This window comes from Cherax quadricarinatus, chromosome 67, assembly GCF_038502225.1.
Source record: "Cherax quadricarinatus isolate ZL_2023a chromosome 67, ASM3850222v1, whole genome shotgun sequence".
Classification (NCBI taxonomy): Eukaryota; Metazoa; Arthropoda; class Malacostraca; order Decapoda; family Parastacidae; genus Cherax; species Cherax quadricarinatus.
The window spans coordinates 9552176-9569088 of NC_091358.1; the positions used below are offsets into that span (position 1 = coordinate 9552176).

The 16913-nt window shown below is 37.5% G+C and overlaps 1 protein-coding gene across 2 annotated transcripts; it reads left to right on the plus strand.

Annotated features, from left to right (window-relative positions):
• Positions 1 to 241: 241 nt before the first annotated feature.
• On the plus strand, positions 242 to 16442 carry LOC128699657 (histone H2A deubiquitinase MYSM1-like). 2 transcript variants are annotated; one of them, XR_011393883.1, is made up of 4 exons: positions 242 to 388; positions 5228 to 5492; positions 8014 to 10292; positions 16319 to 16442. XR_011393883.1 is itself a non-coding variant. In XM_053792412.2 (3 exons), exons 1-3 carry the CDS (start codon positions 309 to 311, stop codon positions 10216 to 10218), a joined length of 2550 nt encoding a protein of 849 aa, XP_053648387.1. In that variant the 5' UTR covers positions 242 to 308; the 3' UTR covers positions 10219 to 15009. The 2 variants fall into 2 exon arrangements, 1 of the variants encoding a protein (XP_053648387.1); XM_053792412.2 differs by lacking the exon at positions 16319 to 16442 and having other exon boundaries at positions 8014 to 15009.
• The last annotated feature ends 471 nt before the right edge of the window (positions 16443 to 16913 follow it).

Here is a 16913-nt window from a genome sequence, read left to right on the forward strand (position 1 = left end):
CCAATAGAAATAAGACAGACAGTCCTCAATGACGCACTGACTTTCTCTGGTTATCATGGGTGGCTGACTCTCCGGCTAAAACAATGTAGAAATCTTATAATTTATGGCCTTCAGTCCTTCGCAACTCTTAAACTCAACAACCTCAGTCCGTCGCAACTCTTAAACTCAACAACCTCAGTCCGTCGCAACTCTTAAACTCAACAACCTCAGTCCGTCGCAACTCTTAAACTCAACCTCTGACCATCTCAACCCTTAAACCCAACAACCTCTGACCATCTCAACCCTTAAACCCAACAATAACAAATGTTATGTTGATAATGGCGTCGTCTGATGAGTTGGGAGGAACTCTGGACGTGGATGTGGTGGGACTAGTCGATCTGGATTTTAAGTATGAAAGCAATAATTTATTTTATACTTGACAGAAGTTTTACATTCTGCGGAGGCTAAAATACAGTGATTTTTTTGTGAAAACCTGAGTGGCTCCCGGCGCCACCTTGGACTGCTTGTAATTACCTCTCTTTACTTACAGAATACAAATGCAAATATTTATTTGTTTGTGTGGCACAGAAAAAATGTAGTTTACATGTAATAAAACATTGGTAGGCACAAAAGAAAACCATTAGTATGTAATGCTAGTATGTAAAGCTGTGTCCTGTTTTCAGTAATTCGTTCATATATTTTTTTTACATATCTAATGGTTGTAGTATTTCGTATTATAATTTATTCCAGTGATCCATCATTTTGTAAACCAGAGGTATTGTCCTGACTACTGAAACCTGAGGTTTTGTCCTCTGCCAGAACCAGAGATATTGCCCTGACAATATGTCTCCATCAAGGGCATAACTTTGGCAACTCTGCTATCGACATATGGGTGCCTGAGAGAGTGTTCCTGGCTCTTTGTTTTTCTTTATATACGTCAATAATCTCAATGCATCTCAGTTACTTGAACCTTTTTTGTATGCAGACACAAACCATACCACGGGTGGGGTTTGAACCCACAGTCAGTCTCAAAACACCAGACCGTTGTGTTAGTCACTGAGACTCTCTGACCGCAGGTTCAAACCCCACCCGTGGTATGGCTTGTTTGCAATCATCTCATTACGATTTCGTGAGTCAAGATGGCACAACTTTGTCATCTCCCACTCAAATCCAAATTTTCTCAATAATACTGTTAAAGAGAATCATCTTTAAGATATCTACCTGGATAACTACCAATAATCTCACTTTTAATATTAACAAGACCTTCTACATGATATTTGGGAATGGAATTGCAAGTGTCCAGCTCTTTATAATGATTAATAGATCTCCAGTTGTAAGACAACCCGAGGGGAAAATTCTTAGGTCTTTACTTTGACAGCAACTTGACATTCAGTACCCACATCCAGCACACAACAAAGAAGGTCTCCAAATTAGTAGGCATCCTCTCTTATATGTTTCTATGACCCTCAAACATTACTTTGTACAACTCTCTAATCTATCCTTACCTCATCTCTGGTATTTGTGTTTGAAGATCTACCACAGCAAATCACCCAAGTCCAATAATAGCTCAAAAAGCCACTTTTTGTTGAGCTATTATTGGACTCTGGTGATTTGCTGTGGTAGATCTCCAAACACAAATACCAGAGATGAGGTAAGGATAGATTAGAGAGTTGTACAAAGTAATGTTTGAGGAACATAGAAATATAAGAGAGGATGCCAGTCCAGTACCAGACAACACACACCCGAATTCCTTTGCTTATTATACCAGAATTTGCATGACAGTGTTCATCCATCGAGGACACTGCAAATCTCCAAGTGGATATTAACCAAGTCATTAACTGGACATTAGAAAACAACATGAAGTTGAATGAAGACAAATTTCAGTTACTCTGCTATGGAAAACTCAAGGAAATAAAAGCTGGATCAGAGTATAAAACAAATTCCAATCAAACAATAAAGCAAAAAACTAATGTGAAAGACCTGGGAGTGAGAATGTCAGAGAATCTGACTTTTGAAGATAACAACAATGTATCTAATACATCTGCTAGGAAAATGATAGGATGGATAATGAGATCCTTCAGAACTAGGGATGCCAAATCAGTAATGATTTTCTTCAGATCGCTTGTTCTTTCTAGGCTGGAATATTGCTGTACACTAATGGCCCCTTTCAAGGAAGGTAATATTGCAGACCTGGAGAATATACAGAGAACTTTTTTTGCACCTGTAAGTACAGTAAAGCACCTAAATTACTGAGAATGGTTGAAGTCCCTTGACCTGTACTCCTTGGAATGCAGGCAAGAAAGATACATGATAATATACACTTAGAAAATCCTAGAAGGACTAGTCCCAAATTTGCACATGAAAATTGCTCCTTATGAAAGCAAAAGACTGGGCAGGAGATGCAACATCCCCCCCAGTGAAAAGCAGGGGTGCTATGAGTACACTAAGAGACAGCACAATAAGTGTCAGTGGCCCAAGACTGTTCATCTGCCTCCCAGCATATATAAGGTGGATTACAAATAGACCCCTGGCTGTCTTCAAGAAGGTGCTGGACAGGTATCTAAAGTCAGTAACTGACCAGCCAGGCTGTGGCTCATAACAGACTGGTTGATCAGGCTATGATCCACCATAAGGCCTGGTCACAAACCGGGCTGCAGGGGCGTTAACCCCAAAAACCTTCTCCAGGTATACTCCAGGTGCAGTATACAAGAACAAGTAGGGATGTGGCATAACCAGTGATCTAATGTAAGCAAATACATATATCATTTTCAGTTAACATTAGCTCCATTCCTGGGATAAAAAGCTGCCACAAAGACTTGTTACAACAAGTCTTTGTGGCTTAGATACCTGTATCTGGTTACATATTCTAGCCAAGTCTCATCATGCAACTGGATCTCCAGAATGCACCTCTTTGTTAGAGAGGATGCCTGTTAAGTACAGTGGAACCTCGGTTGAGTCCTTAATTAATTCCAGAAGGCTGTGCGAGTACCGCTCCGTTTGAGTATTGAACAGGTTCTTCCCAACCAGCGTTCTGTTTGGTTGGCTGTTATCACTAATCTTCGTAGGCCCCATGGTGACTTATTTATACAATTAATACAAAAAAAACACAAAAAAATGCGAAGAAACATGAAATAGTTTACAACAAAGTTCTGGCAGGTCATATTTGTTTGGTCAAGTACTGAGTTTTGTTTGAGTAGGGAGCTGGTCGTATACCAAGGTTCCACTGTATCTTCATCTTCTCAGCTGAGGTGATCAACTCCAGGTCCTGACAAGAGTCTAGTACATGGTTAGGGATGCTTTGGCTGTTGGAGAATCTGGTGGTGTGACTCATTATATGATCAGCAAAGCTGATCATATAATGATTGGGTTGGTTAGGCATAGGATTTAGTACAGCATTACTCATATAAATGTTTTCAAGTACTTTCATCAACAGACAAGATACCACACACAACAAACTACTGTTGAAATGAGTTACTTAAATTAGTTGCTACTCAGAAATAGTTAGCTCTCATAATAATCACTCATTCAGGCTCCAGACACACACACCCTTATTCCAAAAGTTTAAATTTGCTTCACATACAAAATATAATATTCACATTTTCTACTGTGCATGCTATATCTTCAGGACTTTCAACTCAAACATTAACCCAGAACTTAAAGTCTATCTGGAGATCCTCAACAGAACACACAGTCACAGTGCAAGGAATAAATATCTCTGACATTCCATGTGTACATCTAAACCTGTTCAAAAATTACATGTCAATAAAAAGCAAAGAAAATTGGAACTATCAACATCTTTAATAATATTGTTAAAAAGCACCTATTAAATCTCACATCCTACCTCGTTATAATAAATTACTAGATCCACATTATAATAAATTACATTATAATAAATTACCAGATCTACACAAGCTATACTGGTATTGTACTGTATGGTACTATATGTTTTACATATTGTGTGTTTATATTTAAATCGTGTGTAAGTTTTATGATTAGTTTGCTTGAAATCTGTTGCATAATTAACCCTTTGAGGGTCGACAGGCCCTCTCCGAAATTCGTTCTCAGGGTCGGCCAAATTTAAAAAAAAAAAAATTATTTTCTCTTTTGAAAAGATAGAGAATCTTTTCCCGATCATAAGGTCACCAAAAGTTTGAAATTTGATGGAAAACTTACGGAATTATGCTCTCGCAAAGTTAGCGGTCTTGGCGATGTTTACGCATCGGCGATTTTGCCCACTTTGAGCCCCATTTTCGGCCAATTCCACTGTACTAGTCGACAAAACACATGAATATTTCGCTAGAACTCCATTTTTCTATCGAATGGGTGCAAGAAACCACCCATTTATGAAATTCAACTATCCAGTACAGTGGTCAGAATTTAGCAATTTTGCCAATTTCACACAAATTTCAAAAGATGCCAATTTCCGAATAGGGTCCAGAATAAACAAGAAAGACATTCCTGGCACTAAAATGACATTTCTTCTGGTCATTAGTCACGTCTCAAGGCCCCTCTTATATTCTTTTGCTTTCCACTTTGAATTTTTATTCTCACAAAAAATATAAGATTTACTGTTATGCAGACTACTGCATTAGTGTAAAAAATGGTATAAATATTATTGGTGCACTTGTGAAAGAATATTAGACTCACCAGTTGACGTGTATTGCACGCTTGGCACGATTTGTTTACTTTTGAAATTTGGTAAAAATCGAACATTTCTGCTACTTTGAGCTCAATTTCAAGGTACCTTTCATTGTAAAACCAGTCAAAATCATCTCAATTTCTGTAATATGTATTCCATTCTATAAAATGAGACCAAGAAAACTAGAATACAACAATAAATACCATACGAAAATACAGTGCAAAGTCGCTGTTTTATTCCAAAAAAATGGTCAAAGTTTTTTTTTTCTCATTATGCACTGTGTGCTGCAGGATTTTTTTTTAGACTGTGCACACTGATCACATAGACCCATTCTTTCATATGAAGGCCTACCAGCTTTCTCCCACTAGATTTGAGGGCGCTAGAATTTAGGCGTACTAGTACGTCAAAAACCCTGGGTCGTAAGCCGTACTAGTACGTCAAAAACCCTCAAAGGGTTAATGGCTTTCTTCTGTGCCTACATTTGTATCATATTATGTGTTCAGTTACTTATATCTTCTGTAACTCCTGTAAGGCTTATAAGAATTTTTTTTTTAATTTTTTTAATTAATTTGTTTAATAAATTATTAGAGTTTGGTTTGCTTTTTTCAGAAGTGAACCTGACTTCTTTGATTTTGACTCTGGTGGGGAATTTGGATTATTTGGAGAAGCAGGAGTGGCATTACACACGACAGCTACTACTACTACAAGCAATCAGTCATGCACTACTACCTCACATGGAAGTACAGTCATTGTTAGTGGTGGAATTAACACCCAGCAAACATCTGCATCACCAGAGAGCAAAAGAAATGTTACTGCCTGCAAAAGAAAAAGCCACTGGAATGCACTTGAGAAGGATTTATTTCAGAAAGGACTGGTAAGAAAACTGTGGTCAGTAATATTGGTTAATATTAACATTCATAAGGAAGAGTTTATTTTTAGAAAGAAGAATTGGGAGTGGTAAATTTGCTGAGTACTGGACAAGGCAAAACACTTTGGCTAGTTTCCTTACATCTGCTACTCTTGTTCACCTACAAGTTAAAAGAAAAACTGTACATAGGAGTTAGTCAAATGTTATGTGTTTCATCCTGGGAAAAAGGACCCATGAACTCCATTAGAAATAAGCCACACTTCTTGATCTCACTCATAAAGTTACAGCATTGCTGTAACTGTCATTCTCTGTTAGTATAAGTAGTTTTTACTCTTCAAGGGAGGTTCCTTGAAGCTGGTGAGGGGCTCTTGATGTAGGGAACTGGATCTGTGCTTCAGTTCCCTGAATTGAACCTGAATACCTTCCATCCCCCCTTCCCCCCACATGCGCTGTATAATCCTATGGGTTTAGCGCTCCCCCATGATTATCTAGTAATTGTAAGTAGTTTTTATTATTCTAAAGAAGCTACCAAGATAATATGGACTGCTAAACCATTCCCAGCAATCTTTTTAACTACTTTTCAGTTTGTAATTTATTCTAGGCAATGAAAAGCCCGACTGGTCAAAGATTGAGCCATGATTAATGGTCAGAGGATCAAGCCTCCACCACACCTTGCACCTAATGACCCATATGGTTTACCGCTTCATAAAACAGTACAATCCATGCAGCCACCAAGTTTTGATTACTGGTATATTGGCCTTGCCATACAATATTGTACCATACTAGCATACACTCAAATTTTATTCTTCTCTTCCATATTTTGCTTTCAATTTGTACAGTCATACCTACAAATCTGCAGATCCTTGAGGTACTGAGAATAATTCAAAATCATGTCTTGGTAACAACTTTTGTTTCAGATTTAGATTAATTTTGTGGTTCAGAGACCATGTTTTTGTAATACTATGTATTAATCTGGTTATTATTGACATTCCTAATAAATAATGACCTGAATTAAAAAAATTGAGCATGGGAAAGTCATTGAGCTAGAAAAAGCTGGACAATTAAATCTGTTAGCTGGTTGCCCTTCAGGAAAAACATTAGATAATCAAAGTCCATGAATTTGGAAGATCATGAATGTGTAGGAATGTGTGTTTAGTACATAGTAATGTTTCTTTCTTATATGGAATTTGACTCACAAAATCTTAATGACACAATTGCAAACAAACCATACCACGGGCGGAGATAGAACCTGCGATCAGAGAGTCTCAAAACTCCAGACCATCGTGTTAGCCACTGTGGGTAGCTGGCCCAGTGGCTAATGTGACGGTCTGGAGTTTTGAGACTCTCTGATCGCGGGTTCTATCCCCGCCTGTGGTATGGTTTATATGGAATTTAGTTGAGATTTGGCTGATGACGGCCGGATTGAAGTTCTTTTAGTGGTCTCCTGCTGGCCTTTACCTGGTGCACATATGCATTGAGCATAGCAATATTGATGAGGTGAAAGAGCAATTTGATGCACTGCTTGAAACTCCTATGCACACAGTCCACAAAACCAGTCTGCATATCACAGTTGTTCACCAAACTGTTGTTAGTGAGTGTAATCAATCATAGTAGGTTCATGTGTGTGCTTGTTTGTCTTACTGGTATGTTGCATTTCATTCAGGTGAATGGTAGTCAACATAGTTACATCTCGCTTATCATGCAACCGAAATGCCTTGATATTGATGTCAATGAAAGCTTGCACTTGATTTTCCTGGGCAAATACATAAAATTTGGGTGTAGGCTTCCTCGATCCTCAAACTGTACCGCAAACGTCTATCAGTTGCTTAAAGGGAATGACAGGTAATAAAGTGCTTGTGTACCAGTTATTGATGAATAGTCAATAATGACGAGAAAACCTCAGGTTTACACCAGCACTGCTGTCAATTGGTCGCTGGCTGGGAGACTCCAGTGGTGGAAAATATGTGGTCATCAGCTTTTAGGTCATTATTTGGGACATTTCCAGTGTTACTTTTACCCACATGAGTTTAACTAAACTCACAGAGCTTAAGTCCTCATTGCTATCCTCGGTACATGCAAGTTTCATCCAAAGAGCTATGTAGGAGGCTAATCCTATTTTGGGGTGAGCATTTTGCAAATGCTTCCAATGCCTCATTAATGCCAGGATTTATTTCTATACTGCACAGACCCATGGTGCAAATTTGTTTTCTCTCATGAAGACCTAACCAGTCTGATTGTGGCCATTTTGGAGGCACTAGAATTTAGGGCATAAATTTACACCATTGGCAGTTTCAGTTGGCTTAAATTTACATCCCATTGGCAGTTGAAGGGTTAATTTAAAAAAAATAATTCTGAATAAGAATGATGTAATAGAAATGCTGTATTTTGCATTTCCATTACATGATCTGCACTATACAGATTTCAGCTGCAGTACATGCACTGTATTCACATTTTTTCTACTGTTCTGTTCCTGTCATAATTGTAGGAAATACAGTACTGATAGGTAATACATTTTTACTATTTGCAGGAACTTTTTGGGCCAAATTGGAGCAGAATTTCAAATTTTATTGCTACAAAATCATCTGGGCAAGTTCGCAGTTTTCACAAGAAATGGTCCGAGAGCACTAACATTGTCCATGAAGCCAAAGCTGTTGGGGAGACCTGTGTACATGTGCCAGTGGAACAAGTTTGTATCACCACGGATTTTGAAGATCCTCTAGGTCTTATTGAAACTGCTACAACAACTATAACAACCACACCACTTTCTCCAAAAAGAAATGTTAATGTTGAGGTTGTTGATTTTCAGGCAGTAGGTAGCATGGAAAATGAGAGCAAAGGGTTTAATTCTTCTGGTGAAATATTTGTTCCATGTATTGGTGAAGAATGGGTGATAGAGTCAGATGGTTTAATTTCTTTAAAATTTGAGACGTCAAAACAAAATCAGAAGAAGAAAACTCGAAAAACCAAAATGAAAACCAATCAAATCAAATTAAAGAAGAAAAATACATCTCATAATTCACAGATACCATTTAAATTGAAGTCCCCTCAAAAGCATTCAGTGAAGAAAAAAAAGCTGAAAATCACAATTGGCTCAAACAGCAATGAAAGAAAAAATGTTGCAGAAGCAGAATATTCTCATAAGATAGATAAAAAAAATGATTTCCACACAACTCATATGCCAGCACTGGGACAAGTTGTCCACTTAGTTAAAGATGAGATGGAAGAAAGTGATGTTGATATCGATATCAGTGATGATGAACAGCTGATAATAGCTGACAAACCTCCTAGTGATCTCACAGTTTGTGAAAAGCCTGATGACACCACTAATCCTGATGAATCTTTAGAATGTAAAGAGAACACACAATTAAGTGAAGATTTTAGGTCAGAAAATAAAAAACAAGAAGTTTTTATTTTTCCTCCTCCGACTGAAGAGAGAGAATTAATTTTAGATGAGGTTACAGATGAAGAGAAGAAAGTCCACTTTGAGTACTTTGATGGTAAAGGTGTAAAAACTCCAGAAAGGTACTTGAAAATAAGAAATTATCTTATTAGTTTCTGGAAACGGGTGAAACCTAAATATATGAGGAAAACTGCAGTCCGTGCAGGGTTAAAAAATTGTGGAGATGTTAACTACATAGGTAAGGTGCATGAATACCTAGAGAAAATTGGTGCTATTAATTTTGGCTGTCCAGAGAGCAATTACAGTTTGCCATTAGTTGTGGGTGTCAAACAAAAAGAAAAGTTATCCATACCAAGTAAGCCTTTAGCAAAGGTAGATCGTTCAGAAATGAATCGACAGAAGCAGAAAAAGAAATGGGATGCCGCAATGAGTGAAGGTGGAGGTCTTACAGTTAGTCATGATGAATCTGGAGCAATTGTGGATGCGTGTCACATTCCTGAAGCTCCTCGTAGTAGAGCAGGCCATGGGACTGGTCGAGTTGGTGGAAAGCTCGAACAATTCAAATTGATTCGCTGCCTCGAATATGACCCAGACACTTTACCTCCATTTTCTGTTGTGGTACATGCTCATGCATTAATAACATTAGATCTGCATGCTCACACTTCCCATGCTGAAGTGATGGGGTTACTGGGTGGTTATTATGATCCTGCTGCACAGAAACTTTATGTGACTGTTGCAGTACCCACCCAAGCAGTTAGTTCAGGAGTGGAGTGTGACATGTGTCCTGTATCTCAAAGTGCTGCATGTACTGCTATTCACGAGGGTGGTGTACAAGTAGTAGGTTGGTATCACTCGCATCCAACATTTCCACCTAATCCATCTGTTCAGGATGTTGAAAGTCAAGATCAGATGCAACGCTGGTTTGCACGACAAGATGCTCCATTTTTGGGTATTATAGTAAGTCCCTTTTGTCCCACAAATCGCAATGAAGCTTCTGAAATACGTTGTATAGTGTTAGATAAGCCACCACATGGTAGGTCTGGCAAGGATGGAGTAGAATTATCCCATTGCCCATATAAACTGTTCTGGTCTGTGAGTGAGCTGATACCTGGTGCATGGGAAGAGGTGTGCCAAGGTGTTAGAGCAGTAGTTGCAGGAGCTAGAGAGGATTCCATGGCTGTAGAATGGAGAAGAGAGTGGCGTGGGCAGTTGACATACTGGGAAAAGGCCATAGCTTCTGTCAACCATCATCTCCCATTGCATCTCCATGGGCCGTTGCAATCTGTACGAACTACTTTCCTTGCTGCCGTTAGGGAGTGCTTGGATGTCTGATTAATAGGAAAACTTTTCAGACCAGACTTCTGAGGGTAGATGAGCCCTCAAAACTGGTCACAGGTATATTACAGGTATGAAGTATAATGACTTGATTAAACTATCACATTGTAATCTTAGTTAAAAAATGTGTACAGTATTATTGTACAATAGTACTCAAGCCATATACTTTTAAGTTTACTGATACTTTGAAGTTTTTTAATATTCTATACTACTGTAGCTGAAGTCTTTAATTACTAAAGTTATGTTTTATATTCATCTCCAAAGATGTGGTGATTACTGTATATAAGGTATTTCTTAATGAAGGTTATTAACTTTCATTTAAAACTTTTTTTTTTTCAACAAGTCGGCCGTCTCCCACCGAGGCAGGGTGACCCAAAAGGAAAGAAAATCCCCAAAAAGAAAAATACTTTCATCATTCAACACTTTCACCTCACTCATACATAATCACTGTTTTTGCAGAGATGCCCAGATACAACAGTTTAGTAGCATATATAAAGATACACAGCATATCCCTCCAAATTACCAATATCTCAAACCTTTCCTTTAAAGTGCAGGCACTGTACTTCCCATTTCCAGTACTCAAGTTCGGCTATATAAAAATAACCAGTTTCTCTGAATCCCTTCACTAAATATTACCCTGCTCACACTCCAACAGCTTGTCAGGTCCCTCTGTAAAGGTTTCCCCTCACTGTAAGCAAATTTGTCATTATGCAATGGCCCATATTTATTGGTAATTTCACATGGGTGATACATTTGCATTTTGTAATCAGTGCAATTCACGAAACACACCAAAGCTTTTTTTAACATATCATCCATCTCTCATCAAGGTAGGATGACCCAGAAAGGAAGAAACACATCCATCATTATTCATTCAATAATTGTCTTGCCAGATGCATGCTAATATCACAGCTCAAATAGCTCTCTGAACAGTACCAGCCTCACCCCTCCTGTAGAATGCAGGCACTATACTTCCCACCTCCAGGACAGTCCAGCTAACCAGTTTTCCTGAATCCTTTGATGACTGTTACCTTGCTCACACTTCAATAACATGTCACATCATAAAACCTATTTGCTTCCACTTGCCCTGATCTAATGTACAGCCTCTCCTAACTTAATGACAGAGTTCTGTTCCTAAGATCACGTCGGTAAACGAATTCGTTGCTAAGTGAGGAGCATACTATAATGGTAGTGAGTTAGTGTCAGCCTTCTTTGATATTGTTTTAATGTCACCTTTGCACCATTTATAATATTTCTGGTATATTTTTAAATGTTTATACACTAGTGTACTGTATATTGAAATAAACAGAATAGAGGAAATCAGCTCTAATATACATACATTATTTAAGTATGAATACTGGTCAGAGAGCCTGTCGTAAGTCCGAGGCGTCGGTAAATGATTGTTGCTAAATGAGGAGAGGCTGTACAGTGGAACCTCAGTATGCGACCTCAATTCATTCCAGAAGGCTGTTCGAGTGCCATTCCATTTGAGTATCGAACAAGTTCTTCCCAACCAATTTTCTGTTTGGTTGGTTGTTGTCACTAATCTTCGTAGGCCCTATGGCGACTTATTTATACAAATAATAAAAAAAAACACACACCAAAAAATGCGAAGAAACACAAAATAGTTTACAGCAAGTTCTTGCAGGTTGTATTTGTTTGATTGAGTGATGATCTTTGTTTGAGTAGGGAGCTGGTTGTACACCGAGGTTCCACTGTTTTCACAAAAACCTGTTGGATGCTCAAAACCCTTAGCATCCCTCAGCACATGTGCTAAGATATTGGCAGTGTGATTAATAATATCTGAGAAACAAATACTGAGTACAGTATGGTACTGTATTGCAATACAGTATAGGATGACTGTTTCTGTCTTCTGATATTTCACAGGTTTAGTGTTTAGTTTGATTATAATGTAATTATTTTTATTATTTCAAAGTTTATTCCTTTTTTTTTTTAACACATTGACCGTCTCCCACCGAGGCAGGGTGACCCAGAAAAGAAACACCTTCATTGTCATTCACACATAATCACTGTCTTTGCATAGGCACTCAGATACGACAGTTCAGATGTCACTCCAGACATTAAATATTTATCCCAAACCCCGCCTTTAACCCTTTCAGGGTCCGTCCCGTAGATCTACGGCTTTACGTTCAGGGTCCAAACCGTAGATCTACGCCATGAGCTCAGCTCACTCTGATAAACTGTGAGTGGTACATTTGGGCCTAGATATGAGAGAATACATCTATGTGGTATGTGTGCACCACATAAAACAGATCCTGCAGCACACTGTGCATAATGAGAGAAAAAAAATGAAATCATGATTTTTCGATTAAAACAGCAACTTTGCAGTGTTTTTTCGTATGTTTTTTATAGTTGTATTTGCGATTTCTTGGTCTCATTTGATAGAATGGAAGACATATTACAGAAATATAGATGATTTTGATTGGTTTTAGCATTGGAAATGGCTTGAAACTGAGCTCAAAGTAGCGGAAATGTTAAATTTTTGCCGATATTCAAGAGTAAACAAACGACCTCACACATCTAATACACATCAGCTGGTGGGTCTAATATACATTCACAAATATGGTGATGATATTTATACAATTATTACAGTATTGCATAACAGTAAATCATCTATTTTTTGGTGTGAATAAAAATTCATTATGTGAATAAAAAATCAAAATGGAATTTATTTGTAAAGCCTCAAAACATAACTAATGAACAGAGGAAATGTTAGTTTAGTGCCAGGAATGCCTACATTGTTCATTCTGGACCCTATTTTGAAATTGGAATATTTTGAACTTTGTGTTAAATTGGCCAAATTAACAATTTCCGATCACTTTATTTTGTAGTTGAAACAGTTGACTTGGCGATTTCTTGTGCTCAATCGATAGAATAGAAGTAATACTAGTGAAATAGCTAAGAATTTGGTTGATTGGAATAATGTAATTGGCCTAAAATGGGAGTCAAAGTCGGCAAAATCGCCGATTCGTAAATATCGCTGACACATCAAAATTCGCGAGAGCATAATTTCGTCAATTTTCCACCAATTTTCGTACTTTTTGTTTTATTACCTTCACAAAAAGATTCTCTACGATTTCATAAGAAAAAATAACAAATTTTTTTTTTGAAATATCTTGGACACTGGTGCGTGACTCCAGATTTGGGCCTTGGACCCTGAAAGGGTTAAAGTGCAGGCATTGTATTTCCCACTTCCAGGACTCGAGTTCAGCTAACTGGTTTCCCTGAATCCCTTCACAAAATATTACCCTGTTCATACTCCAACAGCTCATCAGGTCCCAAAACCATTTATCTCCATTCACTCTCATCTAATGCACTCACAATTATTTTTTTATTAACACATCAGCCGTTTCCTACCAAGGCAGGGTGACCCAAAAAATAAAAACTATCATCGTCATTCACACGATCACTGTCTTGCCAGAGGCACACTCAGACTACAGTTATAAAACCAACATTAATACTCCTCCAGTGCAGTACAGGCACTGTACTACCCATCTTCAGGACTCAAGTCTGGCTAATTTATATACATACAACTTAATTCACACTGGTAAATTTCCAAACAAAGACTAATGTGGATCATATAGTTTTTATTTGATGTAGAATACTGTTTATCTTTTTATTTTCTGTGTTTTTAATAGTTGCTTTTAACTTTTGTTAATGCTGTATTTTTCTTTGTAAAAGATTATTTAGACATTGTTTATGTTATAGAGTTTAATTATTGTAATTGTTATATACTGTACATGTAATTTATGATGTAATTTTTATTGGGTTTGACCCAGAAAATGATGCTGTGCTGTTATAATTTTTTTTTTTAATTGATTATAAGATAAGTAGTTCGTCTGGGTCTCGTACCCCGGACACCAGTGGTGAGAGTCGTGCCTCTCACCACTGGTCTACAGTTTCGATATTTTTTTCATTAGTTTGTGCGTCTCTCTACACTGGGGACTGGTGGTGAGAATCCTGGCACTTACTACTGCACTGCAGTTTTTTTTTTAAGTAGTTCGTCTGGTTCTCGTACCCCGGACACCAGTGGTGAGAGTCGCGCCTCTCGCCACTGGCCTACAGTTTCCATATTTTTTTTCTTGTAGTTCGTCCGGGATTCGAACCCTGGACCCCAGTGGTGAGAGTCACGCCTCTCACCACTGGGCTGGCTACCCCGACTAGGTTAGTACAAATAGGAAGCGCGTCTGTCTGGCCTCCACAACGTCATGCGCTGAATTATCCCCATAAATTATGTGCTGTTATATCTGAGCCAGGTTAAAGAGAGGTCAGAACACAAAACATCAGCTAGTCATGATTTTTGTTTATCACAACCTAAAAGCTTGTTAATTAAAATCTTTGATAACAACTCATCCTCATAAGGAAATTTCGTTTACTTAGGCTGAAGATCATCAGAAAAGCAACTGTGACACTAAAATGTGAACATGTATTTTTTTATGCAGTGCTTATTCATTGCAGAAATAACAGTTTCTGTTCACACTTATAAATGCAGTCTTGCCTTTATACATTGTTGCATTTATTTATGCTTTCATATGTCTTGAGTAGTTAAATGTCATTAATTGACATTAACTTAACCTGAACCTGTATAACATGTGAAGAGAAGTTTGCTGAAGCATGTAAAATAAAAAATTGATGTTGATATTAGGAAGACAAGTTGTAAGTAACTTTTCATATACGTATGGTAAAAGTTATGTAGTTACAATAGGCAAAGAATGACAGAGTGGCTAAAAGAGGCCAATGTATCTGTAATACGAAGGGAGGCACTGGTCAGAGAAATAGCAAACACCCAACTTAAGCTAAAGGAATCTTACAGGAATCAAGAAATGCAGGAAGAACTAAAAGTCATAAATGAAATTGAAAGTAACCCACAATATTTCTTTTCTTATGCTAAATCCAAGTCGAGAACAACATCCAGTATTGGGCCCCTACTTGGGTCTTACACAGATAACAGCAAGGGAATGAGTGAGTTACCCAAGTCTCAGTATGATTCAGTTTTTAGCAAGCCACTGATCAGGCTAAGAGTTGAAGACCTAAATGAATTTTTTATGAGTGAGACTCAGAATTTGGTAGATTCAAACCTATCTGATATTATCCTAACACAAAATGACTTTGAAAAGGCAATAAATGGTGGGTACTACATATGTTGGTGGAGGAGCATTTGCAGAAGGCAGTACTTTGGCTGGTGACTAGAGGTAAACATTTTTTCCTCCGTGTGTTTGCTGTATTTTTTTTGAGAATTTACTTTGGAAAACAACTGTGAATCTTGACCGGAAAGTGAAAGACTAGTTGTAGTGATACCCAACTTCCACAGAAAAAGAAATCAGTTTGGGTAAAAAATTGGGTAAACATTTTTTGGGGCAAAATAAACTGAAATTAGATATGGAAAATTAGGACTTGGTAACACATTAATCCATTTTATATTATTATTTTTGGGAAAAATAGGTTCCGAGTACTGAACAGTCAGCTTACGATGAATTTTCAGGAACACATTAATGTCATAAGTTGGGGCCCTATATCATTGACGTGTTTATGTTTCTGACATGTAGTGCCAAAGTATGGCACGTGTAGTCTTGTCTGATGGGAAAGAGGATGATCAAGCCATCAAGTAATGATCACATGACTTAAGATTTTTTATTGCTGTTTGTACTTGTTTATATACAGTGATGATCACATGAATTAAGGTTACTTTGTCTTTTTTGTTATGTGAACTCTTAATCACAATGCATGGGAAATATTTTGGATTAAAAAGTACTGTAATCAGACCTGAATTTACTTCTAGAATCATTGTACAATATATTAAAAATGTACTACTTGCTATGGGACAGTATACACAGAACTAGTCATTTATGTTAAGGTTCTAAAAAGTTCATTTCAAGTTATATTACACAATTGTAGAAAAGGTTTCCTTTAAGTTGTTGGCATCTTCCTATGTAGGCTGGGTTAGATAAAGAGGAAAACAATCGCTATCATTTGAGTTGTCTATTAAGAAGGGTACTAATTTCATTGCATTTTTCCAATTATGGCAGATCATCAATTATCAGGAGATCAGCAGTTCAATTTTTTTTTTTTTTTTTTACAGAAATCAGTTTGCAGGCTAAGAGCTGTTATCTTACATCAGCTCATTTCAAAGCCCAGCCCTAGTAATGTGGAAAATGAATGTGAAAACCAAAGGAACCATAAAAAATGGCATGACCATTGTGTCATTGAAAATCCAACACGCACTTCCTCATGAAGGGGCTGGATAATCTATAGTCTACTGTGTACATATGATGCTGTTTTCTTCCTTTGTGAAGCTTAATATTAGTTTTTAAAAGGATGGACCAGTAAGCCAGTGGAGGCCTCAGATGATGAAAAGCTCCAGTGGCGGATCATTATATGACTAAAATCGGCATCAGGAAACACCTGTCCCGTTTCCTGATGAGTCTTACCTTCCCTAACTTAACCTGTCTTCATATTCATTGTTTATATTATAAATGAGCAGCACTTTCAAGGTTTAAATTTTCTTTATAATATGTAGAGATTCATAAAAAATATAACTGATATTGCTTTCATTGTTATATAAAGCTTGAGATACTGAGACTTGTTAATGTTTAATAAGATGTATCATTAAGAGAGTGAGCTTTTTAATTGGTATGGATCAGAATTAGTAATGCAGTATGTTTGATACCAAACTG